This window comes from Somniosus microcephalus, chromosome 9 (genome assembly GCF_052327205.1).
Source record: "Somniosus microcephalus isolate GS21.2 chromosome 9, FLI_Smic_1.0, whole genome shotgun sequence".
In the NCBI taxonomy this organism is placed as follows: domain Eukaryota; kingdom Metazoa; phylum Chordata; class Chondrichthyes; order Squaliformes; family Somniosidae; genus Somniosus; species Somniosus microcephalus.
The window spans coordinates 8138990-8156031 of NC_140995.1; the positions used below are offsets into that span (position 1 = coordinate 8138990).

The following is a 17042-nucleotide window of genomic DNA, read 5'->3' on the forward strand; positions in this document are numbered from 1 at the left end:
CCACATTATATTGCATCTGCCATGCTTCTGCCCAATCACCCAACCTGTCCAAATCATACTGGAGTTTCTCGGCAGCCTCCTTACAGCACACACTCCCACCCAGCTTTGTGTCGTCTGCAAACTTGGAGATATTACATCCAATTCCCTTGTCTAGATCATTAATATATATTGTGAATAGCTGGGGTCCCAGGACCGATCCCTGCGGTACCCCACTAGTCACTGCCCGCCACTCGGAAAAAGACCCGTTTATTCCAACTCTTTGCTTCCTGTCTGCCAACCAGTTCTCTATCCAAGTCAATACCTTGCCCCCAATCCCATGTGCTTTAACTTTACACGCTAATCTCTTATGCGGGACCTTATCGAAAGCCTTCTGAAAGTCCAAATACACCACATCCACTGGTTCTCCCTTATCAATTTTACCAGTTACATCCTCAAAAAATTCCAGTAGATTAGTCAAGCACGATTTACCTTTTGTAAATCCATGTTGACTTTGTCCGATCCTGTCACTGTTTTCCAAGTGCTCTGCTATTACATCTTTTATAATGGACTCTAGCATTTTCCCCACTACTGATGTCAGGCTTACCAGTCTATAATTTCCCGTTTTCTCTCTACCACCTTTTTTAAATAGTGGGCTAACATTAGCTACCCTCCAATCCATGGGTACAGTTCCAGAGTCTATCGAATTTTGGAAGATGACCAGCAATGCATCTACTATTTCTAGGGCCACTTCCTTAAGTACCCTAGGATGTAGATTATCAGGCCCTGGGGATTTATCGGCCTTCAATCCCGTCAATTTCCCTAACACCATTTCCCTACAAACACTGATTTCTTTCAGTTCCTCCCTCTCATTAGACCCTATGTTCCCCGACATCTCTGGGAGGTTATTTGTGTCTCCTTTGTGAAGACAGAACCAAAGTATGTATTTAATTGGTCTGCCATTTCTTTATTCCCCATTATAAATTCCCCTGATTCTGACTGCAAGGGACCTACGCTTGACTTCACCAATCTTTTTCTCTTCACATATCTATAAAAGCTTTTACAGTCAGTTTTTATGTTCCCTGCAAGCTTACTCTCATACTCTATTTCCCCCCTCTTAATGAATCCCTTTGTCCTCCTATGCTGAATCCTAAACTGCTCCCAATCCTCCAGTTTACTGCTTTTTCTGGCCAATTTATATGTCCTCTCCTTGGATCTTATGCTATCCCTAATTTCCCTTTTGCATGACATTTTATAAATAGTTGATCATTATATATAAGTGGAATTACTAAACAGAATTGGGTACATTGGCTGGATATATTGGCTACAATATAGACTGTACAGATGACTGCATTATAGAGATAACTCAATAACATTTATTAGCTGTTGATTTGAACTGTAGTTTTCAGATACAAGGTGACTTTTCCATGAAGATAAAAGTAAGTACAGATTGTCTGTAAATATTGAAATACTTATTAAATATTAAAATGTTTTCTCATTTCAGGCATTGTAGTCTGCACATGCATTTTGACCGTGAATGCATTCTACTCCTCAAGTAATGTGATAAAATTAACTTCAATAAATTTCAATTCTCAAGTTATTCAGAGTGACAAACTTTGGCTAGTGAAATTCTATGTTCATTGGTAAGTGAAATGTTTCTTAGTTGGCCTTGTACTTTACTGCCAGTGTTGTAGTAGCTGCTAACTTGTTTGATATACATTGCAGGTGTGAACACTGTGAGCAATTTGTTCCAGAGTGGATTAAGGTAGCTACCGCTTTGAAGGTAAGCTGACTAGGTCACTTAACATATATAATTAGTTATTTTCCTTTGTTATTAACTTAATTTATGATGAAGGCTGTCTTTGTTTGAAAATGTTTCTCATTATGAACAGGGTATTGTTAAAGTTGGTGCAATAGATGTGACCAAATATAAATCGATAGGACATCAGTATGAAATTGAAGAATTTCCTACTATCAAGTTCTTTGGACCCAATAAGAACAAGGCAGAAAAATATTATGGTATACAATTATCCTCTCTTTATAATGGTTGAGGTTTCGATACTTTTGTTTGCTATGAATGTGAATTTTGGCTCACTTAAAAAAAAAGTAGTTTAGTTTAAAATGCCTAATATATAATTTGATTAATCAGGTGGAAGGTCAAGTGCAGCCATTACTAATGGAGTCCTTAATTCTATACGGTTCATAGTAAGGGAGAGACTGATTGAAAAAGGCAGTCTATGTGGATCTGGAGAACAGGTGAAAAACACAATTTTGTCTATAGAAAGCCTTCGCTTCATCCAAAATAATTTTTCTTAAGAAATTTTTTTTTTTTAATCTCCTATGCTGATGCTAAAAGTGCTAAATACAGTATGTTTTTTGTCGATGTGAAGAAAATTTGAGTGTCAGAAGATGATTATTTTAAGTATTCATTTTCTATTTTCCGAAGATATTTTTGTGCCATCCTAGTTATTTTGCTGAAGTGCTTTGGAAAATGGTTACAGATTATGTCTGGTCAGTTTATCAAGACCTTCCTGCCCAAGACATGCTTACCATTTTGGTAGAACACATACTGTTGATTTTGTATTGTTTTTATCATGTGTCAGGCTGAAATCTAACTAAAGGTGTGGTGTGGCGTCATCCTATTAGATTAAATTTAAGTTTATTAGTAAATGATTATGCTCAACAGTGGCGAGAGCAACACATTCTTTAAAAAATGGGGAATCTGTAGCACCATATCGCTCAGTTTCTAGTCTTCCTGACAGAGATGCAGGAATAGCTACAACAATTTTTTTTAAATCAGAAAAAGTTTTATTGCAAATTTTGATCCTGGCTTAGATATTTTCTTGGGTATAGCGCTTGTTGGTCATTGCATAAACAATCCAAGGATCTTGCTTTCAGGAGTGTGCCTGTATTGCCCAATATCTAATTATATAATAGTGTAACATGGGGGTGTAGCAATAGGATCCCCTTGTCATTTGAATGGGATATTGTCTTTCGCACGTGTACTCATGCGATTCTCCAAACTTTTAGATGGTGGACTCGATTCATGGGCACTGGCATCAGTACTGGGGAAAGATGGAGCTGTTCTGTTGGGACGGACTCCACTTAAACCGGGCTCAGACCAGTGTCCTAGCGAATCAAATAATTAGGGCTGTAGATAAGACTTTAAACTAAAAAGGTGGGGGGGGGGTGGAGCAGGTGAGGGGAAATTCAGTAATCTAAAGAGAAAAGTTAAGGCAGTAGAGCAGTGTAGTGAATTGGGTAAAGATAAGTAGTGTGTGACAGGAAGGGACAGAGAGTTTAAAGGTACAGGAAACTCTCGATTTACCGGCACCTAAAATAACCGGAAATCTCTGTTAACCGGCAAAATTCAGGAGTAGGTTCAGGTAAGTTTTACTTCATATTAGTGGCCGTTCCTGGAGCTGTGGCTGTGTCACCGGGGTTCCTGCATTTGTTGCTAAGCAACAGGGACGCTTGGTCTGTGGCCGGGGTTCCTGCAGCTGTTGCTAAGCAACAGGGAAGCCTGGATTTGTTGCTGTGTACGGAGCTCTCGTACCTTTTAACTATACCTCTCTGTAATCCGGACTTTTTGATAAACCGGCACCACGCCGGTCCCGTCGGTGCCGGACAAAAAAGAGTTTCCTGTAATAGTGCATCAGCGAATAAGGTGAAAGCAGGGAATGGTAAAAAGTTAAAACTAAAGGCTCATTACCTGAATGCACAAAGCATCTGTAACAAGATAGATGTATTAGTGGCACAAATAGAGATAAATAGGTTTGATCTAATAGCCATTACAGAGACATGTTTGCAAGGTGACCAGGATTAGGAACTAAATATTCCAGGGTACTTCACGATTCGAAAAGACAGGCGGTCTGGAACAAGGGAGGGGGGGTGTGGGTAGCCCTGACAATTAAGGATGACAGAAGGGCAGTAGTGAGAAAGGATCTTGGCTCAGAAGATCAGGAAATAGAATCAGTATGGGTGGAGATAAGAAATAACTAGGGGTAGCAAACAGTGGTGGGAGTAATTTATAGGCCCCCTAACATTAGCTATTCTGTTGGACGGAGTATTAATCAAGAAATAATAGGAGCTTGTAACAAAGATAATGCAATAATCATGGGGAACTTTTATCTTCATATAGATTGGACAAATCAAATTGGCAAGTGTAGTCTGGAGGACGAGTTCATGGAATGTATTCGAGACAGTTTCCTAGAACAATATGTCATGGAACCAACCAGGGAACAGACTATTTTAGATCTTGTTTTGAGACAGGGTTAATTAGTAATCTTATAGTAAATGGATACTCTAGGGAAGAGTGACCAAAATATGATAGAATTTCACATTGAGTTTGAGCGTGACATTGTTAAGTCCAAAACTAGAGTCTTAAACTTAAACAAAGCCAATTACATAGGTATGAGGGGCGAGTTGGCTAAAGTAGATTGGGAAATTAGATTAAAGGTATGATGGTAGATAAGCATAATATTCCAAAATTCTCAATGAATATACATTCCATTGAGAAATAAAAACTCCATGGGAAAAGTGATCCATCCGTGGCTAAGTAAAGAATTTAAGGATAGTATTAGATCAAAAGAAGAGGCTTATAATGTTGCAAAGAATAATAGTAAGCCTGAGGATTGGGAGAGCCTTAGAAACTAGCAAAGGATGACAAAAAAACTGATAAAAAGAGAGTAAATTAACAAGAAATATAAAAACAGATTGTAAGAGCTTCTACAAGTATGTAAAAAGGAAGAGAGTAGCAAAAGCAAGTGTTGGCCCCTTAGAGGCCGAGACAGGAGAAATTATATTGGGGAACAAGGAAATTGCAGAGACTTTAAACAAATGTTTTGTATCTGTCTTCACTGTAAAAGACACAAAAAGTTTACCAAAAAAAGCGGGGAACCAAGCGGCTAATGAGAGTGAGGAACTTAAAGTAATTAATATCAGTTGAGAAAAAGTACTTGAGAAACTAATGGGATTAAAAGTTGACAAATCCCCTGGACCTGATGGCCTACATCCTAGAGTTCTAAAAGAGGTGGCTGCAGAGATAGTGGATGCATTGCTTGTGATCTTCCAAAATTCTCTAGATTCAGGAACGGTCCCAGCGGATTGGAAGGTAGCAAATGCAACCCCACTTTTCAAAAAAGGAGGGAGAGAGAAAACAGGGAACTATAGGCCAGTTAGCCTGACATCGGTCATCAGGAAAATGCTGGAATCTATTATTAAGGAAGTTGTAACATGGCACTTACAAAATCAAAATATGATCAGGCAGAGTCAACATGGTTTTATGAAAGGGAAATCGTGTTTAACAAATTTATTAGAGTTTTTTGAGGATATAACTAGCAGGGTAGATAAAGGGGAACCAGTGAATGTAGTATATTTGGATTTCCAAAAGGCATTCGATAAGATGCCACATAAAAGGTTGTTACGCAAGATAAGGGCACATGGGGTTGGGGGTAATGTATTAGTATGGATAGAGGATTGGTTAACGGACAGAAAACAGAGTGTAGGGATAAACGGGTCATTTTCTGATTGGCAGGCTGTAACTAGTGGGGTGCCGCAAGGATCAGTACTTGGGCCTCAGCTGTTTACAATCTATATTAATGACTTAGATGAAGGGACCAAGTGTGATGTATCCAAGTTTGCTGACGATACAAAGCTAGATGGGAAAGTAAGCTGTGAGGAGGACGCAAAGAGCCTGCAAAGGGATATAGACAGGTTAAGTGAGTGGGCAAGAAGTTGGCAGAGCAGATGGAGTATAATGTGGAGAAATGTGAGGTTATTCACTTTGGCAGGAAGAATAAAAAAGCAGAATATTTTTAAATTGGTGAGAAACTATTAAATGTTGGTGTTCAGAGAGATTTAGGTGTCCTCGTACAGGAAACACAGAGTTAGGATGCAGGTACAGCAAGCAATAAGGAAGGCAAATGGAATGTTGGCCTTTATTGCAAGGGGGTTGGAGTATAAGAGTAAGGAAGTCTTGCTACAATTGTACAGGGCTTTGGTGAGACCACACCTGGAGTACCGTGCGCAGTTTTCATCTCCTTATCTAAGGAAGGATGTACTTGCCTTGGAGGCGATGCAACGAAGGTTCACTAGATTAATTCCTGGGATGAGAGGATTGTCCTATGATGAGAGATTGTGTAGAATGGGCCGATACTCTGGAGTTTAGAAGAATGAGAGGTGATCTCATTGAAACATGTATTATTCTGAGGGGGTATTGACAGGGTAGATGCTGAGAGATTGTTTCCCTTAGCTGGAGAGTCTAGAACCAGGGGTCACAGTCTCAGGATAAGGGGTCAGCCATTTAAGACCAAGATGAGGAGGAATTTCTTCACTCAGAGGGTTGTGAATCTTTGGAATTCTCTGCCCCAAAGAGTTGTGGATGCTCAGTCGTTGAATATATTCAAGGCTGAGATCGATAGATTTTTGGACCCTAGACGAATCAAGGGATATGGAGATTGGGCGGGAAAGTGGAGTTGAGGTTGAAGATCAACCATGTTCTTATTGAATGGCAGAGCAGGTGCAAGTGGCCGAATGGCCTACTCCTGCTCCTAATTCTTATGTTCTTATGGAACATTTTGGTGAGACGAAGCCAAATATGAATAATTAAGCTGCTTTATTTTACAGACAGTAAGTGAACACACAGATTGATAGCTGTAAATTCATTTCACTTCCCCCAGGAGGAATGAGAAAAAATAATAAATCACGTGCCCTGTCAGTTTTATGGGCTGACTTACTTATTTTTGACATTACCATTCTTTCTAACTGCAAAAACTGAGCTCCTTCATCTTGCCTTCGAGCCCGAGGCTAAGGTCTGCTCCTCACAATCTCCTGTTTAAAACATGACTCGCTGCCTGTGTGTCACTTTTTTTCCCTCCTTGCATTCACCAGAAGTGAAAAGTCCGCTGAATCATTCAGGGATTCACCAATAGGTCTGTTAACTATACTGACTACCCCTCTCTCCCAAGATTACATTGTCAGCAAACATCTCATACTGAGCTCACATGAATAGAATCATCCCCACCATAATGGATGTGGATGTTTTGTTAGGCCTTCTGAGACGAGATAACACCCTGCTAAATGTCCCCAATAGTTGTGGAAACCATACAATTAACACATCAATCATCCACCATCTCTATCTCAGAGGCTGGAGCCAGTGGCTTTTTCAACCTGTGTGAATTTACTTTGCTTTAACACACAGTAGTTAAATGTAACTCCAAATCCTTTTCCTGAAAGAAAAATTATCAAAAATTCTGCAATTTTTTTTATTGTTTTGTGTTTGTTGTAGAGTTTGATCCTTGAGGTTCCGATTGCATTATTACAATTAGGTTGCTTATCATTAAGTTCTTTGGTTTTGATGGTAACCTGAGTAAACCCGGAATGTCACCCTCTGCATACTACACTTCTGATGTGATGCACACAGCTGCTTTCCTGTTTGATGAAGGGAGTGCTTCAACTTCCCTCCCTACTGCCCGATAGCATTGGAAAAAAACACGCCTTCAGTCGCACACATGTACAAACTACTGAGCAAAGGTCTATGGGTGAGAAGGAGGTACTGAGAATGCAGTTAAATTTGCATAGCGAACTCTTTTACCATATTTTGTGAAGACAGCAGTATATAAGTATAGTAATCTGGGATGTTATGATTAAGGTTATCCACCAGGTGGTGCTGTAGCTAGTGCTGCTGCTAGTTAAGGTCAGCGGAGGTGGAATGGGAGGATGCAGGCCTGTATGTTGGTTACGCAGTTGTTTAATAAAGTACACGGACTAATTCTAATATCTCGCCTCTTCGAGTTCCTTGTTTCATTACATGGATTTATCACAATAAGCCTTATTTATTTAAGATATTTTGGGCCTGTTGTTGTGCTTGGGTGTTGCAGAATGGGCATGTAATTGCCAAATTAATTTCAATGTAGATAATTGTGAGGTCGTGCATTTTGGTAGGTAGAATAAGGATGCCACATACTCTTGGAAAATAAGAGTCTAAATGGGGTAGAGGAGCAAAAGGATCTAGGGATACAAATACACAAATGACTAAAATTAGTGACAGAGGTTAATAAGACCATAAAAATAAAGCACATGGGTTAATTTCTAGAAGGATAACATTTACAAGCATAGAAGTTATGTTAAACTTGCAGAGAACCTTGTTTAGACCACACTTAGAGGACTGTGCACACTTCTGGTTTCCATATTATAAAAAGAGTACAGAGCCACTGGAGAAGGTGCAAAAATGATTTATAAGGATGATACCAGAACGTACACCGACCAGGAAAGATTGAACAGGCTAGGGCTCTTTTCTCTAGAAAAGAGAAGTCAGAGGGGCAACCTGATGGAGGTCTTTGGATTTGATAGGATAGATGTAGATAAGATGTTTCCACTTGTGGGGCAGATCAAAACTAGGAGCCATAAATATAAGATAGCCACTAATAAATCCAATAGAGAATTCAGGGAAAACTTTTTTACCCAGAGAGTGGTTAGAATGTGGAACTCGCTACCACAGGGAGTAGTTGAGGCGAATAGCAGAGATGCATTTAAGGGGAAGCTAGATAAGCACATGAGTGAGAAAGAAAGAGAAGGTTATGTTGATAGGATTAAATGAAGAAGGGTGGGAGGAGGCTTGGTGGAGCATAAACATCGGCATGGACCGATGAGCCGAATGGCCTGTTCCTGTGCTGTGCGTATTTTGTAATTCTATGTATTGGATAGCCCGGGTGCAGCACATAGGGGAAAATCAGCCAGGGAGGATCACATGCCCGTACAATTTTCTTCTGTGCACTGCATCTAGGCAAATCAGTATGCCCAAACCAAATAACAGGAATATCTGTCCCTTTATTTGTTGCTTCTAAAGTTATTCTGCTGACTAAACCTGAAGTTTTCTAATTTATGAGGATTGTTTTACTTTTGAACAAAAAGCACATATTTCCTTGCAGCTGATTGCCCCGATATTTTGACCGAATTCAGGAAAAATAAAACTAGAAAATCAGAAGGCTTGCTTATTGTTAGCCCTTTTTAATATATCAGCAACATTTTTCTACTCTTTGATACAGTGTAGACGAATAAACAATAAAGATGCATTTGAACTGAATGATATCAACTTTGATAACCAAGTGGCTAGAGGTGATGAGATATGGATCGTGGAGTTTTATGCACCTTGGTGTGAACACTGTTTAAGGTGGGTAATAAAATACTTTGCAGTTTTTACAGAATTTCCACCTGTTTTTGGTTGAAAATTACATTAAAATGGACATACATACAAGCTAGAAAATTTACATTATTTATTTCAGCCTCATAATGATGTGTACAGATTTGTACTGCTGTTTTCCATTTTGTGCAAGTGATTCGTTTCATGTGAATATTACTCTATATCAAATACTGGTTCTTGAGCTGTTGGACCATAGAATTGTCATGTCATGGAAAGCAATTACAGGAAACGTTGTGTTATCCAGAGGCTAAATGTCCGGCAAGCTCGAGCCACCGGCAAAAATCAGGAGCCGTTTCGTTAGGTTTTTTTTCTTCTCGTGGCTTTTTTTTCCAACAGTCAGGCTCTGCAAAGTCTCTCTGAAGCTGTTGCTAAGCGACAGAGACGCTCCCAAGGTACGGCCGACTGTTTAGAAGCTGTTGCTAAGCAACAGTGTTTGTTGCCAGATACGGAGCTGAAAAGCTCCGTATGCTTCAACATTAACGCTGGTTTGTCCGGCAGTTTTGAGGGAACGACAACAGCTCGGTCCCGTCAGTGCCGGATAGCACAACGTTTCCTGTAGTCAAAGGTAAATAAAGTAGTCTGTAAAGCTTGATATTCTGAAGTATTGCTCAGCTTCCTTTGCGAAGGAGGAGGCTAAGAAGAAATACAGGAAACTTTGTGTTATCCGGAGGCTAACTGTCCGGAATGCTCGAGCCACCGGCAAAAATCAGGAGCCGTTTTCGTTAGGTTTTTTTCTTCTCGTTGCTTTTTTCCTCAACAGTCAAGCTCTGCAAGGTCTGCTGAAGCTGTTGCTAAGCTACAGAGATGCTACAGAGACGCTTGGACTGTTTAGAAGCTGTTGCTAAGCAACAGGGTTTGTTGACAGATACGGAGCTCAAAAGCTTCCGTATCTTTCAACATTAGCGCTGGAGTATCCGGCAGTTTTGAGGGAACGGCAACAGCTCGGTCCCGTCGGTGCCGGATAGCACAAAGTTTCCTGTATTGTGAACATTTGAGATTGAAATGAGTTGGGTAGAATCCATGAAAGGATTGTACATTGTACATGATCTATGGTAGGATGGGTCAAATAATCTTTTCTTGTTCCATGCATTTCTTTTTTAAAGGGTACAAATAATAAGAAAAGTTTGAATGTTCCTTTAGGATAGATTTTAACTTTCACCGCCAGTTGGAAAACTGGCGTTAGTGGATCGGCTAACCTTTATACACCCCGCCCAATTACCTTTCTGCTTGGCAATGGAAAAGAAAATCTATGCATATCCAGTTTTCAACTCGGCAATGTACGTTAAAATTTACCCCTTTCTATCAATTAGAATTTAATTTAATTTAACTTTTCAAGGAAAATCATTGTGCCATAAGTGCCTTGGGACGTTTTACTATGTTAGAGGTGCTATATGAATACAAGTTGTTGTTTTTATTATTGTAAATGGTTTACACTGTTAAGGAAACTATGTTTTGTCTATTTTGCTGTATTACTGATAAGATGAAAGTTACCAATCTGAACAATTAGATCTTTAATAAATCTTATCCTATTTTCAGTGAGCTTTGCCATTTTAAATGCTTTTCAAAAAGTTAACCAACATTTTAATAGGAGTCATAGATCTTTACGTCGTAGGAGATCATTTGGCCCATTGTGCCTGCACTGATTCTCTGAAAGAGCCATCCATTTATCCCTGTTGGCCTGCTGTTTCCCTATACCCTTTAAAATGTTTCTTTTCCTATTATTTATCCACTTCCCTTTTAAAAGCCCCCCTACCCAGACTCTCCATTGTTCTAACTCCGGCTTCTTATGCGTCCCTGCTCTCTTTGCCCCACTATTAGCGGCCGTGCCTTCAATCGCCTAGGCTCTACCTTCTGTAATTACCCCCCTAGATTCCTCTGCCTCTCCTCCTTTAAGACCCTTCTTAAAAACCAACTCAGTCCAAGTTTTTGGACAACCCCTCCTACTTTCTCCTTCTTTGGCTCGCCATCTATCTTTTCCTTGCACCTCTGTGAAGCCCATGAGATGTTTTCTGCATTAAAGGTGCTGTATAAATGTAAGTTCTTATTTGTTGAGTATTTTAAACCTACACTCGACACAAGGTTTTAGATCGATAGCCAAGTTGTCTTTATTGCACCGGTGGGGAAACAGTCTGCTCTGTCTTAGCCAGACTTTTCCAAATTGTTACAGAAAACACTACATTTTTATACATTACAACACATATGTCCAGCTCAGTCAAAATTCATTCCTGCCACCTGATTGGACCTTGGCCCGCATGCATCTTCACTGATTGGTTGCCTATGCTGCATTACATTAAAGTACCGCCTTTATTATCGGAAAAGTATATGTCCGTTATCCCCCAAGCTGTTGTTGCACCTCTGACCTTTGTTTATGCCAGATGGGGTCTCACCAACATTGTACTTCTGACTCATTGTCCTCCTTTCCTGCCTCTCTAGGCCTCTTTACTTCCAACTCATTGTTTTACTTTCCTGCCAGAACAGAACTTACATCCTCTCGGCCTCTTATGGTTTCCACATCTGACTATTTGCAATTGTCTCTAAGTGACACAATATGCAGTTCTAACACTAGGTTATCTCAACTGCAATTTAGAAAAAGCTTACTACTGCAAAGACCTATTAGATTATTGTTTTTATTACACCATTCAGTGAAACTGCCAGCGATGTCAGTTTAACTCTTTCCCCACTGCTTTATTGTTCATATTTAAATTTGCCACCAATGAGAATTGGACATTTTGCACATGAAATCATGGTATCCACTGACAGTGAAGGTAATTGGAGACACTAATGGCAAATCATTCGGATTGGATAGTTTACTGAAAAAAAACGTTTTATTCCCAATTGCAGGATAAACAAGTTCTTGCCTACCTGTTGGCAAGATTCCAGACATTTCAATGTTTTTTTAAAAAGAAGACTTTGGTGTACTTCCAGCTGTGCTGAAACCTATTTTAGGGACAAATGCTCTGGTTGTTTTATGCAACAACGTGGTTAATAGAGATATCCTCTAGTTGATATTTCTAGCAATATTGTAAATGGGTTTATCAGTTTCCTAGAATTGCCAATCAGATCTCACTATACATAGTGACCAGAGTAATTCGTCAACCATTGAGATGGTTTAGTGCTGTTGTATGACTTAATGCAACAAATTGGAAAAGAACCACTAACCCTATCCTAATTTAAACTAATGAATTATAGGAACATTAAGGTCAATTAGAAAATAACTTGGGAAGCAGAAGCTGCTTATTCCCTGGCAATCATGCGTTGGTAAATTCAGCATCAAACCAAAAAAGATCACCCGAACAACTCTTCTCATGCATTTGGGGAGATTATATGAATGAAAAGAACAATACAACAAAGCATAAATAACTTTTGAAAGAAAATATTGAAGATACATTTTTAAATGAGGAACAATGCATTTAAAAGAAAATAATATAAACATGGGATTATAAAATGTTTATAATATAATCTTAAAGCTCTTGCCATTTTCACTTTATGAAAGCTATTTTTGCATCAGTATTCCAATCATGCACTATTTTGGTTCCCGCAATGGTGTAATTCAGCATATCAGAACATTGATTAATCTTTTCTTTTTGTAGTCAAGAGCCTGAGTGGACTAATGCAGTTGTTGAACTAGCAAGACGGACTAAGGGAAAGGTCCATCTTGCAGCTGTGGATACTACAATAAATGAGATGTTAGCCAGTCGATATGAGGTGAGCATATACATAGAACCGTAGACTTTTATAGCACAGAAAGAGGCCATTACACATGTTGGCCGTGATTTTGCTGACCTTGGCGAGCGATGGCGGTGTCGGGTCACGCCCCGCTGCTGGCTCCATCCCGCTCTGTGAAATGAATATCCCTTGATAGGGCTTGTTAAGCTCGCCCAACGCTTTTCCTGGACCAATTAGAGGAAGCAGGTCTGGTGACGTCATTTGCTGGCGTGTCATCAGCTGGTTTCCTTAAAGGGGCCACGTCCAAATTTATTTTGATAATTGTGCTGTCAGTGTTCTACAGCATTGAGGTGCTGCAAACACTGACAGTGACTGCACAGAGGTGCGGGGCTGCACCCAGGCGCTCCCAACACAGCCTGGTTGCAGAGGAGGGCACAAGCAGGGATGTGGTCAGGAGGACCTGGATGCAGTGCCGCAAACATTTCAATTATCTCAGTAGATCACGAAAGGTTAGTACAAACCCACACTCATCTTCATCCTGCTGTGCCTCTCATCACATCCCTATCACTCTGCCTTCCCTACCCTACTCCTGCACACCCTTACTCACACCAACTTACCTTGGACCTCCACCCATCCCTCTCTATCTATATTAACACATCCCCATCTCACTAGCCACCCCTCACACTCGCCCTCATCCTAGTGCAATCATACCAACTAACAACACACAAGGGTAGCCACTTGGGTGTTTTATGGTAATGGTAGAGTGAGGGATATGCCGGGCCATGAGGTAACAGATTGGTGGAATACAATTCTGCTGCTGCTGACGGCCCACAGCACTTCATGGATGCCCAGTTTTGAGCTGTTAGATCTGTTCTGAATGTATCCCATTTAGCACAGTGGTAGTGCCACACAACACGATGGAAGGTGAAGATGGGACTTCGTCTCCACAAGGACTGTGCGGTGGTCACTCCTACCAATACTGTCATGGACAGATGCATCTGCGACAGGTAGATTGGTGAGGATGAGGTGAAGTAGATTTTTCCTTGTGTTGGTTCTCTCACCACCTGCTGCAGGCCCAGTCTGGCAACTTTGTCCTTTAGGACTCGGCCAGCTCGGTCAGTAGTGGTGCTACCGAGCCACTCTTGATGGTGGATATTGAAGCCCCCCAACCTTGCTACCCTCAGTGCTTCTTCCAAGTGGTGTTCAACATGGAGGAGTACTGATTCATCAGCTGAGGGAGGAGGTTTTCTGTTTGGCCTGATGCCATGAGACTTCATGGGGCCTGGTGTCAATATTGAGGACTCCCAGGGCCACTCCCTCCTGAGGTGCCACTGTGCTGCCACCTCTGGTGGACCTGTCCTGCCGGTGGGATGGTGAGGGAGGAGTCTGAGATGTTGGCTAAGAGGTATGATTCTGTGCGTATGACTATGTCAGGCTGTTGCTTGACTAGTCTGTGGGACAGCTCTCCCAATTTTGGCACAAGTCCCTAGATGTTAGTGAGGAGGACTTTGCAGGGTTGACTGGGCTGGGTGTGTCTTTGTCAGTGCCTAGGTCGATGCCGGGTGGTTTTATTCTTATTGTAGATTTTTGTAGCGGTTCTGATACAACGGAGTGGCTTGCTAGGCCATTTCAGAGGGTAGTGAAGATTCAACCACATTGCTGTGGGTCTGGAGTCACATAGGCCAAACCAGGTAAGGACGGCAGATTTCCTTCCCTAAAAGACATTAGTGAACCAGATGGGTTTTACAACATGTTTCATGGTCACCATTACTGATACTAGCTTATTATTCCAGATTTATTTAATCCTTAGGTGTCTTGTCCATCTTCATGTCCATCTTGAATGTCTTTCCATCTGCCAAAATATATTAACTCACACGTATCCTCATTAAACTGCATCTTGTCACCTGTCTGCCCATTCTTCTGACTTGTCTATGTCTTTCTGAAGTCTATAATTTGTTATACATTACTCAATCCCCCATGTGTTGTACATAGGGAGTGAAGAGCAAGTGTCGTCAGGGCAAGCAGACATCATTTAACTTTTCATTTTCTAGTTATATATTTTTTTTCTTATTTTTATATAATACTTTTATTTGATATCACTTATAGTTAATTAGCAATATTTAGGGCAATTTGGGAAGCAGGAAAGTAGAGTAGAGTGGAGCATAGAAGTTTCTCTGGTATAGACTAAGGAGTTAAGAGACACAGCGCTGAAGCGCTACAGCCCCACCACTGGTGGGAGGGTGGAATTATGGTGTGACGAGTTAAATAGGTAGTTTCCATTATAAATGTGGACATAGGAATTTATAATGGGAAAAGTTGACATAAAAATGTAACGAGAGGAAGCAAGGTTTTGTAGACTGAAAGTGCATGCAGATGTAAGATTTTTATATAGATATAAAATATGTGCTGATTACCTATGCAAGTAATAATTCTGGTAACTGGTTTTGGCATTTTAAAAATTATTATTCTACCCTCTGGAAACATGATGTGCTTTATCTGTTTCGATGATAAGTGCAAAATAATTGGATAAAGGTTCTTGGCCAGTTTCATTACTGCTTTGTAATGATGCAGAGTGGTTTTGAATGCACATTGATGCAAAACCAGTAGTATAACTCAGGGATTCGACTGCTGACTGCAGAAGATGGTCTTGCATTACTTGGACTTCACACCAGACCAGTATACATGTAAGTCTGGTACAAAGCTAAGTTTAAAAACTTACCATGCAGGGTTTATCCTAAATCCCTACAGCTTTGAGTTTAATAAATAGTCTTTCATGTGGAGCTTTATCAAAAGCCTTTTGGAAGTTGGGGTAAACCATACGATAAGGCTTACCACAGTCCACTTGGGTTGTCACTTTCTCAAAGAGGTTGAGGAAGTTGGTCTGGCAAGATATTCCCCTTTTGAATCCATGCTACAGGAAAAGTCCTGATATCCGGCACCGACGGGACCGGCGTGTTGCCGATATATCAAAACTGCCGGACATGCAAAGTTAACGTTGAAGCATACGGAGATGAAAATCTCCGTATTTGACAACAAACACTGTTGCTCAGCAACAGCTTGTAAACACTCGGCCCGTACCTTGGAAGCGTCTCTGAAGCTGTTGCTAAGCTACAAAGACGCTTTCCAGTGCCTGCCTGTTAAAAGAATGCTAGGAGAAGAAAAAAAACCTAACCAAAACGGCTGCTGATTTCTGCCGTTAGAGCGAGGTTTCCGGCCATACAATCTCCGGATAAACCAAAGTTTCCTGTAACTGCTGTTAACTAGGTTATTATTGTACAGATGATCTCAAATTTACTCCTGATACTTCCATTTCAGGTAAAATAATTGAATTGATTAAGAATAATCGTTCTGTAATAATCTGTGTCTGTTAAGCCACACTTTTTGAATACAGGCACCATATTAGCATATTTTCAGAGTGCTGGTACCTTCATGGTGTTCATTGATTCCTTCATAATGATTGTCAGTGCCTTATGAATTGTCTCCCTAATCTCTATCAGCACTCTGGAATAAATACCATCTATGCCTGGGGAATTATTTTTGAGCCCATTTAGACTTCCATTTAATTTATAATGAAGTCATTGATTTTATTTTGGATATCTTTATCTAGCAACATAATGACTGAAAAAAGCCCAGAATAAACCTGCCCTTCCTCACCACTCAACATTTTCCCTAGCCCAGTCTATTTTTGGATAATTAAAATCTCCTATAATTACAATTCTACTGTTAATGCAGAGTTTTCTCATTGTGTGCAAATATCCTCAATTTCCTTTCCACTGTTCAGTGGTCTGCATAATACTCCCAGTAGTGTGACTAATCTCATATCATTCCTTAGCTCATTCCGAAGGGATTCTACTTGGACCACTTTCCTATTTAAATTCTTGCTCTCTAGTAATATCTTGTTTCAATATTACCCCTCCTCCCGTTCTTCCCTCCATATCCCACCTGAAAGTTTTAAAACCACATATATTTAATCGCCAATTCTGAATCAGCAGCAGCCACATTTCAGTTATTGCTAATGGTCCGGATTTTACAGTGGTAATTATGGTGAAACTGTCAATGTTCGCCATCATTAACCCTCTGACTTCAGGATTTAGCACAAGTGCAGATAAATGTAGACATCCTGAAGTTGCAGTCAGTCAATCCCTGCTCCACCACAGGTTGCGCTGTGGAACTCCACAGAGCCAGCAATCAATTCAAA

The 17042-nt window shown here is 40.3% G+C and overlaps 1 protein-coding gene across 1 annotated transcript in view; it reads left to right on the forward strand.

Moving 5' to 3' along the window:
* LOC147112236 (protein disulfide-isomerase A6-like) overlaps positions 1-17042 on the forward strand; it is a 96675-nt gene that overhangs the window by 17296 nt on the left and 62337 nt on the right. Inside the window, exons 2-7 of the mRNA XM_085996315.1 lie at positions 1481-1619; positions 1702-1759; positions 1869-1995; positions 2126-2232; positions 9024-9148; positions 12769-12883. Of these exons, the coding sequence (XP_085852441.1) occupies positions 1481-1619; positions 1702-1759; positions 1869-1995; positions 2126-2232; positions 9024-9148; positions 12769-12883 (671 nt within the window). The remainder of the gene's footprint in view (positions 1-1480; positions 1620-1701; positions 1760-1868; positions 1996-2125; positions 2233-9023; positions 9149-12768; positions 12884-17042) is intronic.